This window comes from Colius striatus, chromosome 3 (assembly GCF_028858725.1).
Source record: "Colius striatus isolate bColStr4 chromosome 3, bColStr4.1.hap1, whole genome shotgun sequence".
NCBI lineage: Eukaryota > Metazoa > Chordata > Aves > Coliiformes > Coliidae > Colius > Colius striatus.
The window spans coordinates 56,152,061-56,173,662 of NC_084761.1; the positions used below are offsets into that span (position 1 = coordinate 56,152,061).

The 21,602-nt window shown below is 34.1% G+C and overlaps 1 protein-coding gene across 3 annotated transcripts in view; it reads right to left on the reverse strand.

Moving 5' to 3' along the window:
* The window catches only part of FSTL5 (follistatin like 5), a 296,370-nt gene extending 275,054 nt beyond the window's left edge, over nucleotides 1-21,316 (reverse strand). For 2 of the 3 annotated variants that reach the window (XM_061992992.1, XM_061992990.1), the window contains exons 1-2: nucleotides 21,194-21,316; nucleotides 2,381-2,414 (exon numbers count right to left, since the gene is read on the reverse strand). In XM_061992992.1, coding sequence (XP_061848976.1) covers nucleotides 2,381-2,414; nucleotides 21,194-21,316 — 157 coding nt within the window. The remainder of the gene's footprint in view (nucleotides 1-2,380; nucleotides 2,415-21,193) is intronic. The other variant, XM_061992991.1, reaches the window with a different exon arrangement.
* Nucleotides 21,317-21,602: the final 286 nt, after the last annotated feature.

The window sequence follows — 21,602 nt, forward strand, 5'->3', positions numbered from 1 at the left end:
ATATAATCACAACAAATTTTGTGCAGCTGACCACGGATTTCACTGCCTGTTTGGAGTTGATGGATATCTCACTTCAAGTAGCATTTAATACTTTCATTCAGCTGTAGTGGGCAATATTTTACAAGCCTTTGAAAATTGTTTCCGTGGTTAGTCAAACCAATAGCTAATGAATATGATGGGCACTCTCATCTTGTTATTTTGCTCCTTTTTTACTCATTCCTCACCATATATATACACACATATAAATGGTTGATGTCAGGAGGTCGGGGCATCCTTTTTTCTCTTGTATCTAGTGAAAGGACAAGGGGTAATGGAAAGAAGCTGGAACACAAAAAGTTCCATTTAAACATAAGAAAAAACTTTTTTACTGTAAGGGTGAGAGAGCCCTGGCACAGGCTGCCCAGAGAGGTTGTGGAGTCTCCTTCTCTGGAGTTTTTTAAAACTCACCTGCATGCGTTCCTGTGTGACCTGATCTAGGTGGACCCATTTTAGCAGAAGGGTTTGACTAAATGATCTCTAAAGGTCTCTTTCAACCCCTACCATTCTACGATTCTGTGATATATCACAATGACTATACACTTGACAAGAGAGTGGTGTGGAAGATAGGAACTGGAGTGTCGAAGAGAGTAATATAAATTTAAAAAATCATAAAAATCCACAGAATGGCAAATTTCAATATCATTTTTTTCAGATGGAGGCTTTGTAATTTCTCTAAAACTAGGTTTTGACTTGTACCTTATTTCTCAAATCTAATCTGAGCTTTCATAGTCTTTATATATAATTTACATTGAGGCATAAAACAGGAAGGGTTTTTTAACAATACATCATGGATATACTTATGATATCTAGAGATGATTCAACTTTATATTGCATTACCTCAGAAAAAGAAATTATCAATCATAAACTAGTTGAAACTGAAGGGGTCTTTTTGTCTTTTTTTTACCATACACACTCTCTTCAAGGACCATAGGTCCTTGTCCTGGTTTTGGCTGGGATAGAGTTCATTTTCTTAGTAGTAGCTGCTACAGGTCTGTGTTTTGGATTTGCATTAAAAATGGTATTGATAACTCAGGGATGTTTTGTTTACTGTTGAGCAGAGCTCGTACAGCCACAGAATGACAACATATTCAAGGTTGGAAGGGACCTCTAGCGATCATCTAGTTCAATCCTCTGCTAAAGCAGGTTCCCTTAAATAAGGTTACATTATATTTATCTTATTTTATTTACTACACTGTTCTTATCTCAGCCTTTGAATTTTGGGTGGGGGTTTTTCACAGGTGTCCTCCTCATCTTACAGAAGAAGGGATGGGGGCAGTAAGCAAGCAGCTTAGTTGCTTTCTGGCATTAAACCATGACAGTCCTTCAGATTATGCATATTATCCAATGGTCACAAACAATGTATTTGTCCTGACACAATTCCAAACCACAATCAGATTTAGTTTATCTGTAGATGCTCATGTTATAGCCTTAGTGTGAGGGAAAGCAAGGAAATTGAGATTAATGAGTACTATGATACATAACTGAATTAAAACCAGCTAAGTCAGGTGACATGATTAAGCATTGCTTCCTAAGGCAATAAAAAGATACAGATCAGTTTGACACTCAATTCCCTTCTCTCTTTGTAACCTTTCACTGATGTTCTTTCTTCTTTTACAGTCTCTTTTTTTTCCTTTTCAGAATACCTCATAGCCTATCTCTACAAACAACTAAAATATCAAGAGGTCAATCTTTGCCTCTATTGGTAATTTTGCCTTTCATTGGTTGCTTAGTAAATTTTTTTAGGGAGACTTGAGTGTTCAGTCTCTTAACAGATGTTATATTAGAAAGAAATCCACAACTTCTAAGTTCTTTTAATTTTCTTGAATAAAGGTTGTTTCTTTAATCTGGATATACTACTTCATATAGTGCTTAGCCACTGTCACACAGTACAGTGCAGTGAAAGTATTAAAAAACTGTATGCAAAAACCACAGATGACAGTAATTTTGTAAGGCAGTCTACTAAGGACATTATTTGGTTTTGCATAAATTGGAATCACATCTGGTTATGGATTTACTGAATGGAGAGGGAGAAGCTAAGGTGATGATATTGATGTTTCATTGAAGTATAATACACATTCATAGCCAAGAACATAAACTTAGTGAGAAGCTGCGCACCTCAGCCCATCCAGAGTAAAGGAATCAGCGTTGTTCATCTCCAACAGAGTTCCAAAAGTAGTAGCTTATGCACTTTCTCTCTACATTTCCTGGACATATTTTTGTTGTTTAAAATACAAAGATACTCAGCAAACAATCCATCTACTTTTTTACCAACAAGGGATGTTAGATTTGTGATAATTACAAAAATCTCCACATTTTGGAAAAAAAAAAAAATAGCATTTACCTTTATTTCTTGAGCTTTCCTGATTCTTTTCCTGCTGCAATTAAAAATAGAAAAATATGTTATTTACAGAATTACCACAAAAATCACAGACACATATATCCAAAAGAGACAATCTAGTTCATTCTCCTTGCTGCTCCAAGATAAAATCAGCTACTTTGTCTGCTTCAGAAAGACTTCTATATAACCTGATTTTAAACTCCTCTCATATTTTTCTTTTTTTTTTTTTTTTTTTTTTTTACAATGATAGTTATAAAGTGCTGAAACACATCCAAAGAGCCTGTGCTGTCTGTGTCACTTTACCTCTATCTTGGGAGATGCTCATAGTTCAATTGAACAAGACCCTGTACAATCTGATGTAACTTTGAAGTTAGATCTGATTTAACCAACTGGTTGAACTATAGGCAACTGTAGAGGCCACTGCCAGCCTAAATTCTTCCATGACATGGAGAGGATTTCCAGAACTCAATAAGCCCTGAAGCAGTGCTTAACTGACCTCAGTTTCAAACTGAATTAAACTTTGGCAAAATCCTCTCAACTACTTTTTTTTTGTTTTCTTATTTTTTCCTGGCTTATTTGCATGACAGTGAACATAGAAAACATTTCATCTTTAAAGCCCACCAGTATTCAAGACCTTTGGATGGCACATGATATCATAGAATCTTAGAATGGTAGGGGTTGGAAGGGACCTTTAGAGATCATCTAGTCCAATCCCCCTGCAGCAGCAGATAAACCTAGATCAGGTCGTATAGGAACATGTACAGGCGGGTCTTGAAGACCTCTAAGGAGGGAGATTCCACAACCCCTCTGGGCAGCCTGTGCCACTGCTCCATCACCCTCACAGTAAAATAGTTTTTTCTTATGTTTAAATGGAACTTTTTGTGTTCCAGCTTCATCTCATTACCCTTTGTCCTGTTGCTAGCTACTATAGAAAAAAAGGGATGTCCCAACCTCCTGACACCCACCCTTTAGATATTTATAAATGCTAATAAGATCTCCCATCAGTCTCCTCTTCTCCACACTAAACAGCCCCAGTTCCCACAGCCTTTCCTCATATGAAGGATGTTCCAGTCCCCTGATTGTCTTGGTGGCCCTGCATTGGACTGTCTCCAGAAGTATCTGTCCCTCTTGAGCTGAGGAGCCCAGAATTGGACACAATATTCCAGATGAGGCCTCAACAGGGCTGAGTAGAGGGGCAGAAGAACCTCCCTTGAGCTGATGGCCACACTCTTCTTGATGCATCCCAGGATACCATTGGCCTTCTTGGCCACGAGGGCACATTGCTGGCCCATGTTTAGCTTATTATCAACCAGGACTCCCAGGTCTCTCTCTGCAGAGCTGCTCTTCAGCAGTTTGACCCCCAGCCTGTACTGGTGCGTGGGGTTGTTCCTTCCCAGATGCAGGACTCTGCACTTGTCCTTGTTGACCCTCATGAGGTTCCTCTCTGCCCAACTCTCCAGCAGGTCAGGATCCCACTGAGTGGCAGCACAGCCTTCAGGGGAATCAGCCAGATCTCCCAGTTTGGTGTCATCAGCGAACTTGCTGAGGGTACACTCTGTCCCCTTCTCCAGGTCGTTGATGAATATGTTGAACAAGACTGGCCCCAGAATCGATCCCTGTGGAACTCCATTGGCCACAGTCCTCCAACTCGATTATGTGCCATTGATCATCACCCTCTGGGCTCTGTCATTCAACCAGATATCTCTATTTTGAACCTAATATAAGGTGTACAAACAGAGAACCCTGATACATTGCTCACTGTACTACATCAGTAGGGCTTGAAAATCATAAAAAAAGGCCAAGCTAAAACTATGGATCAATCAATTAGTCCATGAGACAAGTATCACATTTAATTCAGGGCAAGTTAACTGGTTGTTACCAGGAACTAGGACAACTATTACATCTATCTGGAGGATGATTTTTTATCTTAACTGTAACAGAACTTAGGCTGACCCACTTGTTTCTAGTTCAGGTCAGACTATTGGGTTTACCTATGCTTAATTCTATCTCTGCTTTCTTCCTCTGCAAATCTCTAAATCCCTTCCATAAGAGTCTAAGACAATACTTTTTCCATCAGCTATCAGGATTTTCACATCTCAAATTTAGTAAATATTTATAGAACAAACTTGTTAATTAAATGTGTTGACGTGGCCATCAAGCTGACAAAGCAGCACTGCTTCATTTATTTAGCAGTTAATTGAAAAGTTTTAAATGGTTGAAATCATCATATTACTATTTTGAACTAAAAAGTAAGACAATGCAATACTTTATTGATGTATTTCCAGGCATATAGGAAGCCTCAAGCTTCCTATAAATTTACATTCTGATTTCTGTTTAGAAAATTTTTTACCTTTTCTAATTTTACTTGCACGACAATTCTCCCACACTTTCTGAAAAACAAAGTCTACATGCTGATGAAATTACTTATTTTTATTTGAGCAAGTATTTATTAAGCTGCATTTTCTAGCTATATTACTTGTTTCAAATGCTAAAATGTGGAATGAAAATCCATTTGAAAATTTATGGTATATTGAAATTGTAACTAATTTTTCAAGCTACACATTTTAAAAAGACTCTCCATATCTAAAATATTCCGTCTTCCCAAAGAACCTAATTTCCCTGCTTACTATTAATAGTCAGAACTAAATAATACAAAGCAAGTGCATAAAGTTCAATTACCAAAGGACTCACTCTCAGTACTCTGAAACTACAACTAAAGTGAATGCTCTTCTGTTTATTCATTTTGATTTCACTGTCTGACACATATTTGTTGTTTGCTTGGCAAACAGTGAAGAATTATTTCCCACTCTAGCAATAGCTGCTACCACAGCATGTTCTCCTAATTAAATTTTTACGTTTATTTTATTTTCTGACTGACAAGCTATTTCCTCAGAAAAGGTGAAGTCTGTGTAACATGAAAGTTTGAAAGCATGTAATCCAAGAAGCTTTCCTTAGTAACACACTGGTATATAACTGCACATATTCACTAAACACCTTCATATCACTTCTATGAGAATGAACACAGTAAACAATTTGCTACATAACCTCACATTCAGTGTAAGTATGTGCCAAGCCAGTTGTCTTCAATTATATGAGAAAAACCTATGAGAATTTATTCAAGGCAATAATCCGTTCCCCAAATTTCAAACTTTTATTTTATACAATACTTGCTCAAAAAGATGCTCTTTGTTTAGTGTACTGCAATTCTTCAAATATTTGTTGCTTTATAAGTTTATGCCAGTAAAAATGATATTGGGAATAGGCTAAATGCAAAACACTTCTATTTTTTTCTTTCCTATTACAAGATACTTAAAAAAAAGAAACAGCAAAATGCATCAGATAACTTTTTTCTTTGTCCTTGTTGCAATTTGTAAGATCTATTTTTACCATCCAATAACCTACTGATAACAAAGACCATACCAATTACATTTCAGTACTATTTGCAGTATTTTATTCTATTAGTAAACCCAAAGGAATTGTTATTATGGTGCTTGTATCTGGTTCATTTAATCTTAAATATGTCCAGATTGTACATAGAAATCTCTCAAAAGAAGTTACTGTCTACATCAATACAGACATCCTTTAATAGTATACTTTTTGATAGCATTTTTTCCAGATACCATGCAAATACTTTCAGAATGAGACTTATTATCCATCTTTGTCACAGTACTATAGAAAGACATTACCTGAAACTAATTCTATACACTCTTTATATTTCTAATTTTCATGCTATAGTAAAATGAAAGCAATGATGTCATTATTAATTAACTCCTGTGACTCCTTTTCTTTTTAGACTACCATCAGCATTTGGTTCATAAGACCTATCTGGTACTTTCTTCTAGTCCTGACAAAACAGAATTTGTAATTTTCATTTTATATCTCTTTAAAGGCCAGAGAGTGAAACCTAGACTTTTAACTCAATGAAATTTTATTTATGAGAAGACTGTACTTATTTTTTTTTTTTTAATTTAAAATTATTGAAAAGATTATGTAGCTCCATGAATACTGTTTAGTCCCAGAAAGCTCACTAGTCTCTTTTCCCTCCTTTTAGTGTGCAATTAGAATGCTATTTATTTCCAACAAAATTGCAAACCTATAATGCCTGTTGCTTATATTACAGTAAGTAGATTTTGAAGACTTAATCCAAACCAGATCAGAGTAACCTTGCAAGAATGCAATCTTAAAAATCAAATCTTGGTATCAAAAGAGAAGATAAGTACTAAAAATTATTACAAAGACTTTTTAGGGAGACTAGAGTACAACAAGCTTTACCAAGATAGGAATATTAAAAAAAAAAAAAAAATTGAGATGAAATTTTAAAACTAAAAAAAAACCCCAGGATTTTTTAAAATGAAATGTATTTTCAGTGACCCCTCAAAAATCCCTAAATTTCAAGGAAAGAAGGTAATAGCTAAAATTCTCTTTTTTTTTTTTTTTTTAAGACCATATTCTTTTTAATGTCTTTCTTTACTTTCATTTCAGATGGAGATTTTTGTGCTTTTTTTCATGGTTTAGTTTTCTCAAAAGACTTGAATTTCAATTTTCAGCTGCTATTCAATCCACTAAGAAAAAACTTTGCTAAAAGATCATAGACCAGCCTCAGTATGATATGCCTCAGGCCAGCAAGACACTTGGTTGCAGCAAAGTGCATCCAGATAGAAAAAGAAGTCTGTCAGCCTCAAGTTATTTCAAGATTAGCCAGTGATTAGACTGAGCATAGCATCTATGAACTGTGAAATTAACCTTCTGCCTAGGGAAAGCCTGCTCTAATACTAGACTTTTCAACTGAAAACACAGAGTTAAACACAGAAAAATTTATACTGAAGGTGTGTTAAATACAGATTCTTCCTTATTATTTAAAGATAAAATATGTTAATTAATTTATGTAGAGGCACACTAAGAAGCAGTGACTTTTCTTAGTGTGTAAATGTTATAAGCATCTATAGGAAAATGAAATTCCCATGTTCACAGAAATGAGAACTGCTCATACTGATGGGAAACAAAAATAAATAAACTTCTCAGAGGCCTGGAACATGAGAGAGGTGAAAAAACAATTCTTCATCATCACAGATATTTCTATATGCATTTGTGCAACATGCTAAAATTTTGATGTTGATTGGCTTGAAAAAAATATTCTACCCCTATGCATGTAAATGTGCAATAACTGTATTAACTAAAACATGCTAATTCTGTATAAACATTGTGACATGGAGAAGCTAACAGATGTATTTCTACATACATTTGTTATTTTTCTTCTGCATCACATTATGATACATAAACAAAATATTTTCACCTCACTTGTTAACAGTCAAAGAAATTGTATATATTTACTGTCTAAATAACATTAGAATGATTACATGAACAATATGATATTGTTACCTATTGCTATGAGGCATTTGTAAGCAGAAAAAAAGTAATGTCACGTCCTGGGATCTTTTATCTGCTTCAATATAGCAAAGTAGTTTTGAATTTAAGTGTCCAACTAGATTAATCAGTCAAGTTGGATGGCTTTGCATGGTTTTGTGTTGCATCATATTATGTCAGCCTGATGAAATGTATTGATGCAGAACATATTAGAAATGTAAAGAAACCTTTCTTGTGTGTCCAACAGATGGAATACAATGTAAACTTTTCAAAGCACAGTGGGTGAAAGTGGAGAAAATGTCAAATTTTCTGCTGTGTTTGTGAACTGAAGAAGATCATGGCTGGCTGGCCACACAAATTGCTATTCTGGCAAATCATAAGTTACAAAATATTTGCAATATATAACAAACTAGGCTCTGTAAAGGAACTGATTTAAATATATAAAGAAATGCTTTTGCAAGGTACAAAAGCTCCTTTTCTAGTGCTATTTTCTTTTTGTCTTAACACACAAATATTACCAATACCTCTTGAAGCATCCTAACATTTTGATCTAATTGACATGTTTGGTAAATACCACTGGCATAATATCAAATTTTATTTAGAAAATGGACTTCATAGTATCAATAAGAGGAGTAGTGCAGGATGGTCAAACGGACTCTTACTGTACAGTGATTCCAAAGAAAGTACATAGCTATTTATAAAAAAGACCAGAGCTGATGTGTAAAGGTAGATAATATTCTTGGACTAACAAAATCCACCATCCATTCTAGAATCAGTTGAGCTAGTTTCTTAGCCCCATTGAAATATGTGTCATGTGCATTCTCTTTTTTTTTTCCCTTTTGAAAGAAGAGTTGCTATTTATTATCCATGGATGTTGCACATATAAGTATATTGACTTCTACTTAATTCCATGGATCTAGAAGACAAAATACATACTTGACTACCATCTAGAACCTCATCCATCTCTGTGTCCAAATCATCTGCTGAGGATCTAGGTATGTGTCTACCAGAGCAGGCTAGCGATAAGGAAGAGCAGTCTTATTTCTTTCTTGCGAAACTCAGGTAAAGTCTCCTTTTCCATGCGGGTTGTATTTTAAAAGTAGCTACTGAATGAATGAATTCTTAAAATAAACAAAGTGCTAATTAGTCTAAAACATATGATAGACTGCCCTTCATATGGGATAAAAATTAAAATAATTTAATAAATATAAACCATGTAATTAAAGAAACTGATGAAAGAGGGATTGCAAAATTATTTGCTTGATTAACATTTTATAATGAGAATTTATTATTAGTCATATCACAAAAAGTAGTTAAAATTCAGATTTCTATTAATTACCTTCAAGGTGTAATTTTTTACCATATTGTAAGATTTTTTAAAAAAAAATGAGAAATTGTCATTAAAGATAATATTTGACTGAGACAGCTACCAAGATATTTATTTCTACAATCTTGTTAAAACATATACAAGACATAGTAGTTGAAAAATACTAGCTTCCATTAAAGCAACAGCTTTAATTATAAGAAATCTGAATTGTACATGTACAGAAACTTTATAATCATGGATGAAATATGAGCATGGCCACAGCCATAGAGAGCAAGTGCATATACAGCACAAGGCAATTTGGTAAACAGTTCTCAGAAACAACTTGATGAATGACATTATGCTGAACATTTGTGTTTCAAAAAAGTTTCACAGAATCTGATTTCATTGGACTCTGAGCAACTGCAGTCCAACTGCAATTTATTCTAAAAATGTATGCAAAGCAGAAGGAACAACATTTACATTGGTAATGTGATTCTGTTAAGCAGCAGTAAGAAAGATCTTTCTTACTACAGTGAGACACAAAGAATGAGCAAAAAGTGATCCATTTTCCTGTTGCTCTTGTCAGAACACTACTTACTACAGTGAACTTTGTAATTTAATATTTGCAATAGGATCCTGGTATTTTGCAAACACAGGTAAGTTTTGTTAGAGATTACCACCATTTATGGCAGCAATATGCCACAGCTTGGTCTTATATCAATTAATGCATCACATGGTTGTAAGATTGTGTGAGGAGAACAAGTGGAGCAAAGTAGCTAGGCAAAGATAAGGAAAAATATATAGCTGAAGTTTTCAAACTTAATGATGCTCCAAGGCTCCCGTGTAACAGAGTAAGACTTATAAGCCTCTAGAGAAAATATGATGAAGTCTTGAATTCATGAACATCTATGAAAGGAATTCAACAGTATTTGAGAAGTCTAGATACAAGAGTAAAAATTCTGTTTCATTAAAAACCCAACAAAACAAAATAAAACAAAAAAAACCCACAAACAAACCCTATTCATAGAGGTGGGAGCTGAGGGAACTGTGGAATCTGCAGATTTGGTTCTTGCTTTGCTGTTTTAAATACCTGAGGAAAATGAAGAACAATTATGGCAGACACGGGAAGAGGAGTATGAAGCAGTTTTTCTTTTTGGTATGTGTCAAATTATAGTCTCTCAAAGAAAAGTAAAAGCAGAGAAGAAATAAAAATATGCAAAAAATTCCAGATCACTTTGTCTAAAGGAAGACTATCTCCAGACCAGGCTTCAAGAAAGCATGTGCTTTTTTCCATCCACTTTCTATCCATAGAATTTCTACACAATGATTCTATGCATGCCCAACTACATAATAAATCAAATCACCTAGATGTGTTGGTGAGGTACAAGCTAGTTTTAAAGATAGACTTTCACCATGTAAAGCAGTGCAGCCAAAGCCTTCATCCTCAAGGCGAAACGAGTGCTCTGTGCTGAAGTTTCATCCTGACTCCTAATATTCTCCTGTTACCAATTGAATTGAAGTAGCTTCATGCTAATGTCACAGTAAGACTGTATGCACCAAATGTATACACCATGTACTACATTTGACAAAATAATACTTATTTACCAAAATAAGTAGGGAGAAAGCTAAATACATTTTAAAAGCAACAATTCTTTTGGTAGAATTGTTCATGATTCCTGTGCATACATTTCCTAAAACTGGTGCTAATTGTAAAAAGACCTGTGTGCTGCAGGTAGCTCCCAAGGGAAATAAACTCCCTGGAGTCAGGCCTATATGTCCCAATTACTACTGAAGTTAAAAAGAAGCAGAGTAGTTTTGATTTTTATCTTTCCTTCAAATTAAATGATTCTTATTTCAATAAATCATTACTCCTTAATAGGACTATAGTTTCCTATTGTCTTTTATTTCTGATGTAAGATCTTGTCCAAGAGGAAAAATTAAGATTCTATGAGCCCATTAAAACAGTAGGTAAAAGCCAAATATAATTTTTCTTTCATGTAACAGAAGCAGAGAAGGGCCTATTTTCCAAAGCATAGGACATACTTTCTTCCAGCCTACCAAGAAAGAAGGGTAGTTGATAAGGTGCTATAGACAAATTACTTCTCTCACATAGCTCATCAGCCAATCATGTTCAGCATATTTATTTATTTTGAAATTATCTAAGGACACTCCAGATTTGAGTGGATAAAGAAAGGGAAGAGACATCTCTAATACGCAACATTTTAACATACTGAATTATCACTAGAAACTCTAAGGAACAGTATTTAATAGGTATTTTATTATCTTCTCCCTTATGAGAGTTCCTAAAACTCCAGCTACCCTCACAATTACTGAAAGGTATTGTATTTCCTTACAATACAGTGGTTTGGAGTTTTATCCCAAAAAAAAACCCAGAGCGGATGGATCGTAGCTGAACAATCCTCATATACATTAATGGCAGCAATTTGCCTAAAACCCCTAGTTTTTAAGTTTCAGAGATGGGTTTTAAGTGTAATTTTCAAAAGCGTAATTTTCTAAAAACTACATAATGTGCATTGCACTTCAGCCTGTCTGAGGCTCATTCAGATCTTATGTTTCCTCTTTGCAAATTTTTGTCTAGATAAAAGAAAGTCTGCAAGAGGAATGACAATTAGAGAGTATAGACATGAGAGTGTCAACATCAATTACCTTCTAACAATCCAGGAATGTAAGTAATATTTAGTCTGTGTTAAGATATAATTATGGGTAAAAATGTAGTATTATTTATCAGCATTAACTAAAACAAATATGCTGAGAAATTTCTAGAAATAATATTTTGTTTCTAGGCAGATAAGGTAGTGTTGCAAAGGAAAAGAGAAGTTCATTATAGGAATATTAATCAGTTGCAGCTGCCCTTTTGTAAAGGGTTCAACTATGTATTTGACGAATACATTCATTTTAATCAGAGATATGATGAAAGGTTATAGCTTATTACCCACTGTGTGACATTTAGGAAACTAGAAATTAAAATTAAGATTATTTATTTTTTTCAATTGAATCTTAAAAATTCAAGATTAGCTCAGTATTTGACTGCTGAATTTTAACTAATTCTTAAAAATGAGTCATGAATTAACACTATATACATTACATATGCACCAACAATTGACTACTGTCTTCCTACTGTGAAGCAGACAATGTATTGTAAGGCTTTTAGTGATTTTCTCTTGAAGTTCATGGTGGAAACAATTAGCTTGAAAAGAAAAAAATAAAAATAATAATAAAAAAAATTCCACTCCAAACATGCAGAGAGCTGAAATAACAATTCAGTAAACATCTGAGGTTTTCATCTAATTTATAATCATGTAATTTTAAATTACAGTTCCTTTTTTATATATTAAAAAAGATCTATTTTTCTTTCCTGCCCCAGACTGATACTAGCAGACACTAGTAGACACAGCTAAAATAGGATTGTTTTTTAATAATAAACTATGAACAATGTCTTGCAAACATTTCTTTGTACCAGACCATTTTATTTAATGATGGAGTAAATATGAGTCATTGGAAACTAAAGATGGATGTATTCAACTCTTTCTTTACTAATCATTAACAGTGAATCATCCAAAGAAATTATTTTAAAATATGAAGGTATAGAAAGTATTTGAAGACCCAGTCTTTTTTTTTTTTTTAAAGGCATGCTTCCCTCATGCCCCCATAACAGGAGGAAAGAAGGAATATAGAAATAAATTGAGACCTTTACATGGAAAGTCAGACTGGTTAATGCAATGGTTTCTCAGACCTTTAGGGAAAAAAAATAACCATGAACTATCAATTGTAATGGATTGGTTCTTCACAATTTTTTTAGATCAGCTTATCATAATATGGTAGTTACTATTAATTTTAATATACTTTTTTATCCATGAAATGATGAAACATGAAATGAAGTTAGAGGTAACAACAAAGTTAAGATAATGTAATATTAATTCTGTATAGCTTGCATTGCTGTATGAGTATAATCCTCAGGAAAGAGTAACAAAAATTAATAGCATTTCCATGAACCACTCTAGAGAATGGAAAATTGTGCCGATGCCTCAGGAGAGTGATACACCATACTTCTTAGAAATTACACTTGCATTAAAGGTTACTTCCAGGTTACACACCCAGAGTTATGAACTATACATTTAAAAAATGACTGATAATATTTCTTTGATTTGTTTTCATGGGAAGAGAGGATACAGAAGGAATAAGCTTGTTTTTCTTATTTCAAATTAGTAATTTTTCACAATACAATAAGTAGGGGATTTCAAGTGCAAAAAGTTATTTGATAGAATTAACAATGAACATTAAGCAGATATTACTAATATCATACAATGTTAAGGAAATAGTTATTGCTGTTTTACTTGTTTCATATAAATATACTGTTCATCCATTAGATGCCCATTTATATGAACAGTATCAATGTAATACAGTTATCAAAGTACATGAAATAAAAACATAAAAATTCTGAAGAGCTAAAAAGACACGTGAAGTGAAATAATCTCTTGCTTATCTCTTGGATCATTTTCAACAAGGTCAAATAGTAACATTTTTAATTGGTTTGGGAGATATTTATATCGACTTCCAGATTTCAGGCTTTACATTTCCATGCTCTTAAAAATATTTAAGCATAACAATCATATTAGACATAATTAAGATATCTTTGTGCATCAGGCCTGAGCAGAACTACCAAAAAAGTTAAACATTTTCAATGTGCAACTTAACATTTAGCCCCACTATTTGAAAGGCAAATAAAATCAGTACTTTAGTGTTGGCGGGTGGGGGTTCCAGGTTATTCTGGTTTGGTGTGTTGAGGTTGTTTGGTTTTTTTTATATTGTTGTTTCTGCAACAACAGGGTTTTTTTATTTATTTGTGGAAAATAAATCTGAAACTGAAAGACATCACACTCCCTTATCTCTTGGTTGATTTTAACATACTAATGGACACAGTGTTCTTGTCTCATAAGATTTATGATAGAATCAGTTACAGAAATCAATAGAATGCCCTGAGCTGGACTGCTTCTACTCTATGTAGCCACCTTAGACAGAACTGGAAGGATTTTAAAGTATGCATAGACTACTTTCATAACAAGAGGACAGCAGTCTATGATACTTTCATAATGATACTTTGCTTTATAAATGGTGATAAAGTCACAGTTTTCTGGTTACAAAACGCTCAAAATGAAAGTCCGCTGAAGAAAGCAAAATCAAATATACCTAAACCTGATATACCTTGGATCCTTTGCAAAGTTTTTTAATAAAGAAAATTAAATTGATCAGGAAAATAAATGCTGGAGAAATGGTTTACATATTGCAATAAATATTTTTAGTGCAAGACAACAAAATCCAGTTCAAATGAAGTATAGATGTCTTGCTTAACCTGACATCTTGTTAACATCAGACAAGGACAATTGATATTGTAAATGCAAAAAGAAAAAAAAAAAAAGGTATAGCAGCATTTCATTAAATATCAAATACCAGATTTGTGCTTGCACTGCCCATCACATTCTCGATAAAATTATTACACTTCATGATTACTACTGAAAAAAATAATTAGGACAAATTAATCACTGAAGAAGAGTTAAAGCTATTCTTCTACCATTAAAGAGAGATAATTTTGTCTGAACTTGTTTTTCTACCACACAAAGTATAGAACTGAAAGTCTTAAGGATATTTTAAAATGCAAATACAGGACAGATATGGATGCAACACCTAATGTTTAGTCTATCTAACTGGAACCAATTTAAAGAGAGTCTAATTGTACACAAATATTGTACTTCAATGTTATACACAATCTCAATATAACATTGCTATATGCCAATGCTGCACTTATCCATTTGGGAATGTATCACTGTATTAATGCATCATATACTGATGTTTAAAATCAATGTTTAATGTAATTATAATTACTTTCATTTTAAAACAGAATTTAAATCACTAATTAGAAAGGTGAAAAATGAACCACAAACTAGATGGATCATTATGTTGTTAACAAAAAAAATGAGTCTGGGGTACATCCTAGTTTGTCTACACATCAATAAAGCTATCATTCATCATGCTCATTATTCAATGGTATTTGTATATTGATTTTTATGTACTGTTTTTCACATTGGAAGCACTGCTTATGTTAAAGAATATGACTTCCATTGTAATGGACCAAGATAATAAAGGTTAATAACAATAATAAAAGTCCACATCTTCTAGGTAATGAAACTAGGTATTAAATCCTTGGAAAAAATTAGAGAGAAGCAGTGGAAAATAATAAAAAAAATACGTCACTGATAGGAAAAAAAAAGTTAAAAGGATTGAATTATATTCAGATTAGTCTCCAGGATATGAAGAATAAAGAGACATCAAGGAAGGCATGGAAAAGAGATGGATCTCATAAACTTATGTAGCACCATATACTTCAAGAGTCTGGCCTCTTTCATGATATTGGAAATTCAAACTGCAGAAATATGAGAAGCAGCAAAGCTTTCCAAGTAATACAAAAAACCAAATCTCTTCTGTTTTTGCTTTGCTACTGTAACAATTACAATTTGTGATGCTGATTTGCTATTGTAATAGAATATGAAAAAACTCACTAATCAATAAACGGCAATGACAGCCAATGTAGATTGTATTTGCAAATACCAGAAAAGCCCCAAACCCACTGTCTCATCTACTCATATGCTAAATGGAAATCCTCTTCCTAGAAAACAATGTGAAAATACCAAGATGAGTACTGTAGATTACAATACTTTATATTTTATTCTTTGTTGCTTAGCTGACACATGAAATTAAAAAGGCAATATTAATCAAAAGGTAGATAATTCATATGAACGTCATCATTCCTTAAAATAATTGGGTGAACTACTTTCCCACAGCAGTGATTTTCAACAACAGGAGCACTAAAGATAGGTACAGCAAAAGGTTCTGTGCTATAATACAAGATGCACCTTTTCACCCTCACTAGCTCCATAGATTTTACTATAAGTTTATAGCTGGTTATAGTTAGTGGGTTAGCAATGGAAGTAGCAGCAGGCAACTTGAAAGGCCTACATGCTTGCTCTAATTCCAGAATTTGACATCCCTTTTTTGCTCCCTGCAATGAATAACTGGTTGGAAAGAACTACAGAAGAAATTTTACTGAGAGATTTTACAGACAAGTTTCCCAAAACTTTTTCGAAAAATGCTTTGAGGATGTAGTGAGAGACAGCAAAGACATCATGTTTAATTGATATCAGCTTATTAATATACAACAGATGTAATGGGATGCAAAAATTAGCCTTTTGAATGCTATTGCCCATAGGAAAAAGCAGATTAGAATGCAGAACATACTCCTTGAGGAAAACAAACTAAAATAAAGTTTCATAAAGTTTCATTTCTTGACTACAGTTAGTTAGTTAGCCAAATGCTTAAAGGGGAGAAAAAATAAAAAAGAGTCTTGTTGGTTAAATGAAATTCTGGGATTTGCATAGGACATAGATACTGTGCTCAGAGGGCCTCAGAAGGGAAAAAAAAAATCTCGTTACCTTAGAGCTGAGAGCAGGACTGAAACGCTCATGAAAAGCTCTGTTCTTAGACCTCAAAATTCATTGCTGCATCTTTCTGCAATGGATTTTTTTTTTACCTTCTCTCACTAGGACAGAGGATTTTAGAGGATCAAATTTTATGACTTCTCAGATCCTGCAGGCAAACCGACTTCCCAGATAAACACACTGTGAACTATAAAACTCAGATTGCTTTGAGACTAGACCACAGGAGGAAAACTCAGGCTATTTTATAATCATGAAGGCCTACTTTCTTGTGTTTCTGTATTGGCTATGACACCTTAAATGAAAACAGAATAAAATAAATGATCACTCATCTTGCCTTTATTTTATAGATGTTTCATTGTAACACAGAATGTGCTATTACTTGAGGCAGAACATTTCATAACCCTTGGGGAAAAACCTAAAGTACAACATGTATTCTATGCTTTGTGCTTATATATTCAAATTTGTCTTTAATAAACTGGGAGAGTATGCTTATACCACTCTACATTTTTCTCTTGCCTTGTTTCCTCCAAAGTCAATTTTACTTAAACACCTCTAAACTGGACCTCATTCTAATCTAATCGAAACACCTCTAAAATGACTTAATCCTGAGGCCTAAATTATTAAAAACCAGTGTTGAACTGCCTGATTTAGCAGCAAATATCAACAATAAAAAGGGAGGAAGAGAGAAAAAGTGAAAAAGGCAGGGTTTTTTTCACAGAAAGTTAAAAGAAATATTTTAGTCTAGAGAAATAACATAGACAACAGTGACTGCTGCCCATCTGTCTTCGGTCCCATTAGCCTTTTGGTGAAACAAGACAAAATAAGGACAAGACTGGAAACAGCTTGAATCGATATGGCAAAATCAGTTGTTAGAAAATGTCCATGAAAGCCATTAAAAACAAAGTACATCCTCTTTGCTGACCCTCTGTACCCACATGTTCAGTTGGACAAAAAGCTCTTTCCTGATTGAAGCTCCTGTATAGGCCGAAGCCCTAGTCAAGGCTGAGGCTTGGAAGCAGGACAAATTCCTGATTTCCTCAACACTTTCCTCTCTTTTACCCACATGCCACTCTCTGCAACTCCTCCTAACCCTGCTACCTCTGATAAGTCAGTGCTTGCTCTTAGATAGGCATTACCATCCTGACTATAATGAGTGTAATGGTCTTAACTCCCTAATATCATAACTGGGCCCAAGGAAAAAGGTATCCAAGTGACGGTGACTAAATTAGTAATCTTCACAGATTGCCTCTCGTGACAAAAACCAAAAACACCATACTCATAATGATATCATTCACAATAAGGCACCATTATTAATATTATTTTCTGCTAAATCATGTGAATCATCCGGATTGCAGAGGAGGCTTGTGAGTATATGTGTTAGATATGCAGAGTTGGCACACTCTGGAATGTATGTATGTTTGTACAGGCCATATTCCGTATTTCTTAGCCTCTGATAATCAGAGAATATTCTGTTGGCTGCCACCTGCCTGTATATACCTGGAAATCTCAGAGCAGATACTCTTTCATTGAAGACCTTGCATACACATTGCTCTCTGTCAGAGCCATGCAAATTACAAGAAAATTCATTAGGATGCTAGAAGTACGTCCTAATGATTTCACAGGGGAACCTAGGTATTAACAAATTTCTTACAATACTTCAGTAGCAATGCAAGAAGACTCCCAAATGGAAAATCCCTTACAAACCTCTCCAATGTTTTGACAAATTAAGAACCAAAGATTAACTGGCATAACAAGAAATCCACATGCCATTCAGATATAGTCTAATATTTTTCAGCATAACCATATAAATTTAAGTCGTGTCAGATTAACAAGAGAAGGGGAGACAATGACTAGAATTCTCAGAAGTGCTTTGTAAAGTTCTTTTTCCATTCTAGTTCAAGTCAACTTGTCTCTCCCTGGTTTTGACTATTTCATACACAAATGATGCGGCCAAACATTTGATCTTTGTAGACATAATAATGTCCATGATAATGAATTATTATAATTATAGTTTGGACCATATTATAATTTAGACAAGAACTGCAACAAGTGCTTAGACCTATGTTTTATAAGTTGTTGCAGATTTTGTTAGAAAATGTACAGAAAAAAACCCCTAATACTTGAAAGTCATCAGCACATCTTAGTTATTGGATATTAAAAATTTCACTGTAATACTAGAGCAGTTCCAATATGTATAATAAAATCAAAAAAACATTCAAAGTGGAAATTTTTCAGTATAACAGCGTATGCTAAATTAAAAAGTCTGCTGAAAAGTAGTCTGACCAAGTTAAAGTCAGATCAAGTTAAAGACACAACAATACATTCCTACACAGTAAGAAATTGCTGCATATTTAAAGGATATAAAGAGCAAAGTTGGGAAATCAGCAATTTCCACAGGACTAGAACTAACTCTTTGTTAGTGTCAAACCATGGCAACCTCACATACCATCAGACTCTTCTGACTTTAGCAAAGGAGTCATTGCAGTCCAGACTCAGAAATTAGTTATCTATATACTTAAAGCATATTTTACTATGGTTTTCTGAACTGTTTTAAATAAAGAAACAAACAGTCATATTTGTGACCGAAAAATACTTCTTTCGATTGCCAGTGAAAATGCTGCTTTCTTAAAAGCAGCATAATTATTTTCTATGGGAAAAACTGTATGCAGGCTGTGCACATTGCAGTACTGAAAATTTCTGTCAATAATACTGATTCTCCTACCTATTTTCACTATTGATGAAGGATATGCAGTCCATACAACTGTGGAGTAAGAATTAAATTAGTTATGCATTCTAGTCTATTCTATCTGAAGTACCATGAGATATCATATAATTGTTAAAGTATCTTTCCTCATATTTAATTTATTACAAATTTAAAAAAAAACAAAACCTGTGGAAATCAAGAACCAATGCTATCTGTAGAGGAGGATAATGATATATTTGAATATTATTTCATTGAAAAATGTGAGCATATAGTCCTTCTTTTAAATGTCCAGTAGGTACACACAGAAACACAAAAAATTATTAATGCATTCTCTCAACTGTCTAAAGCTGACAAATGGAAGTAAACTAATAAGGCAATGGAGGGACCACCTCGTAGGATGGGATTCACGGACCATGCATCAGACCAATATGATCAATGCAGAAGCTGTTTATTTTAGCATTCAATTACATTACATATGTTATTCTTTTCTAAATACATGATGTGTTCTATTATGATTGGATAGCTCAGTCTATCATACTCTGTTCATGTGACTTATAGCAGAATATGATTTGTTAAGCTTAACTATCTTGATAGTAGCAGTTTCTACATTCTTTTATCTAATTCCTTTTTCATCTATTTTCTATTCTAAGCTTACACAGTTTCTTTCCCACACACACAGTTGCCTTCAAATCTACATTCTAATAAGCAACTCATCCTTAACTATTCTTCAGGCCCATTGTTCACTGTCTGATATAGATAAAGTCTGAGGCCTGCATCTGAGCCTCATGCAGCTTACGGTTTCAAAAAACCAAAGTCTGGGTAGGCCACATGTCCATTTTCCTTCAGGTACATTGCTACAAGGCAAAGTTTCCAATTTTGCAAAATACTCAGTGTAAACCCCTGCATGCTTTTATAGTTGCATATTTACTTGCCTGGAGCCTGATGCATTCTTTTATAATTGAATTACATTCTCTAAAGGATGCATAAACTTATACTAAAACTTACTTTTTTCTTTGTTTGTTTAAACTGAGTGCCAAGAAGAAATAGCTTTTATATTTTCTAAAAACTGTAGAGAAATTAAACTGGTCAGATCTTGAAACATTAATAGAAACTAACATTTATAGTTTCTGGCTATAATTCAGACTTTCTGGCTGAAGCACTCAGACTCAGAAGAAGGGGGGAAAGTAAAGGTCTAATTGTAGGCCTTACACCTCCTCAGATGTTGTTTCCATGAATACTATGCCAAGAAGAAACTGATCAGATATATGCTACCTTCAGACAATCCATGGAAATATTACAGACCTTTTCCTTGTTTTATAGGTCCACCATGGCAGTTTACCTTCTAGCTATCAGATGAGAAGGATTTGTTACTTGAGAACTGTTTTAAGAGTCCTCGATTCATGACAAAGGTGTGACATGGGCAAAGTTAGAATAGCACATAATGCTTGAAGCTGGGAGAACCAGTATCTCAGGAAACATCTGCATTATGTTGCAGTTCAAAACTCCTCAATTCAGAAAGCACTATGAACATCTACTTCATGCAGACAAGTTTTTGAGGATCAGTTAACTTGAAAACCATAGTTCTTTAACAGGTAGTTCCTCTGGTTACTTCTTGGTCTGAAACCCAGTGAGTACTGGGACAAACTATTGCCTTAAGCAGAGGCTGACATTCTCCTGTCTCTCTCAGTTCCTGCTGATATATACAATCTAACTTGTGGAACTAGAACAGAGCTTAGCTCACTATCTTTGAAAGATTTCTGGGCTTTCAAATGAAAACAGCTCCTACTCATATGTCAGATCAATCTATACTTTTTCAGGTGTTGTTACTTTAAAAGTTGATTTCTGACATTGCTCCAAAACACACAAACAATACAAGGTTGGCATGCAATTTACCCCTTGATCATGGAAAAAAAACACCAGAAGTGCTGTACCTTGTGGCGTAATCTTACTAGGTGCTGATAGGGTCTGTAGTCGTATCCTTCCTTGGCTGGCCACCCGTCTCCTCCCAGCAAAATGCATCCAAGAAGTAAAACAGTTGACCACCACATAAACATCTTTACAGGTCTGTTCCTGTCAAAATAAAATGTAACATTTCAGTGACAGACTGCAATATTACTTTGGCAGAAGTCATATCATAAAAGTTTACAATACTGATATTTCATTTGTGGACTTGAACAAATGTAGTAGAAATAGTCATTCATCTGGCACGACAGCAAAAAGTTTATCAAGTAATCTTTAGGACCACAATATCATTTCAATTGTGCTGAAGTAAACATTTTCTTATCACTATTGAACACTCATACGAGAGGTTCACTGAGTAGACAACCTGGATAGAATAGA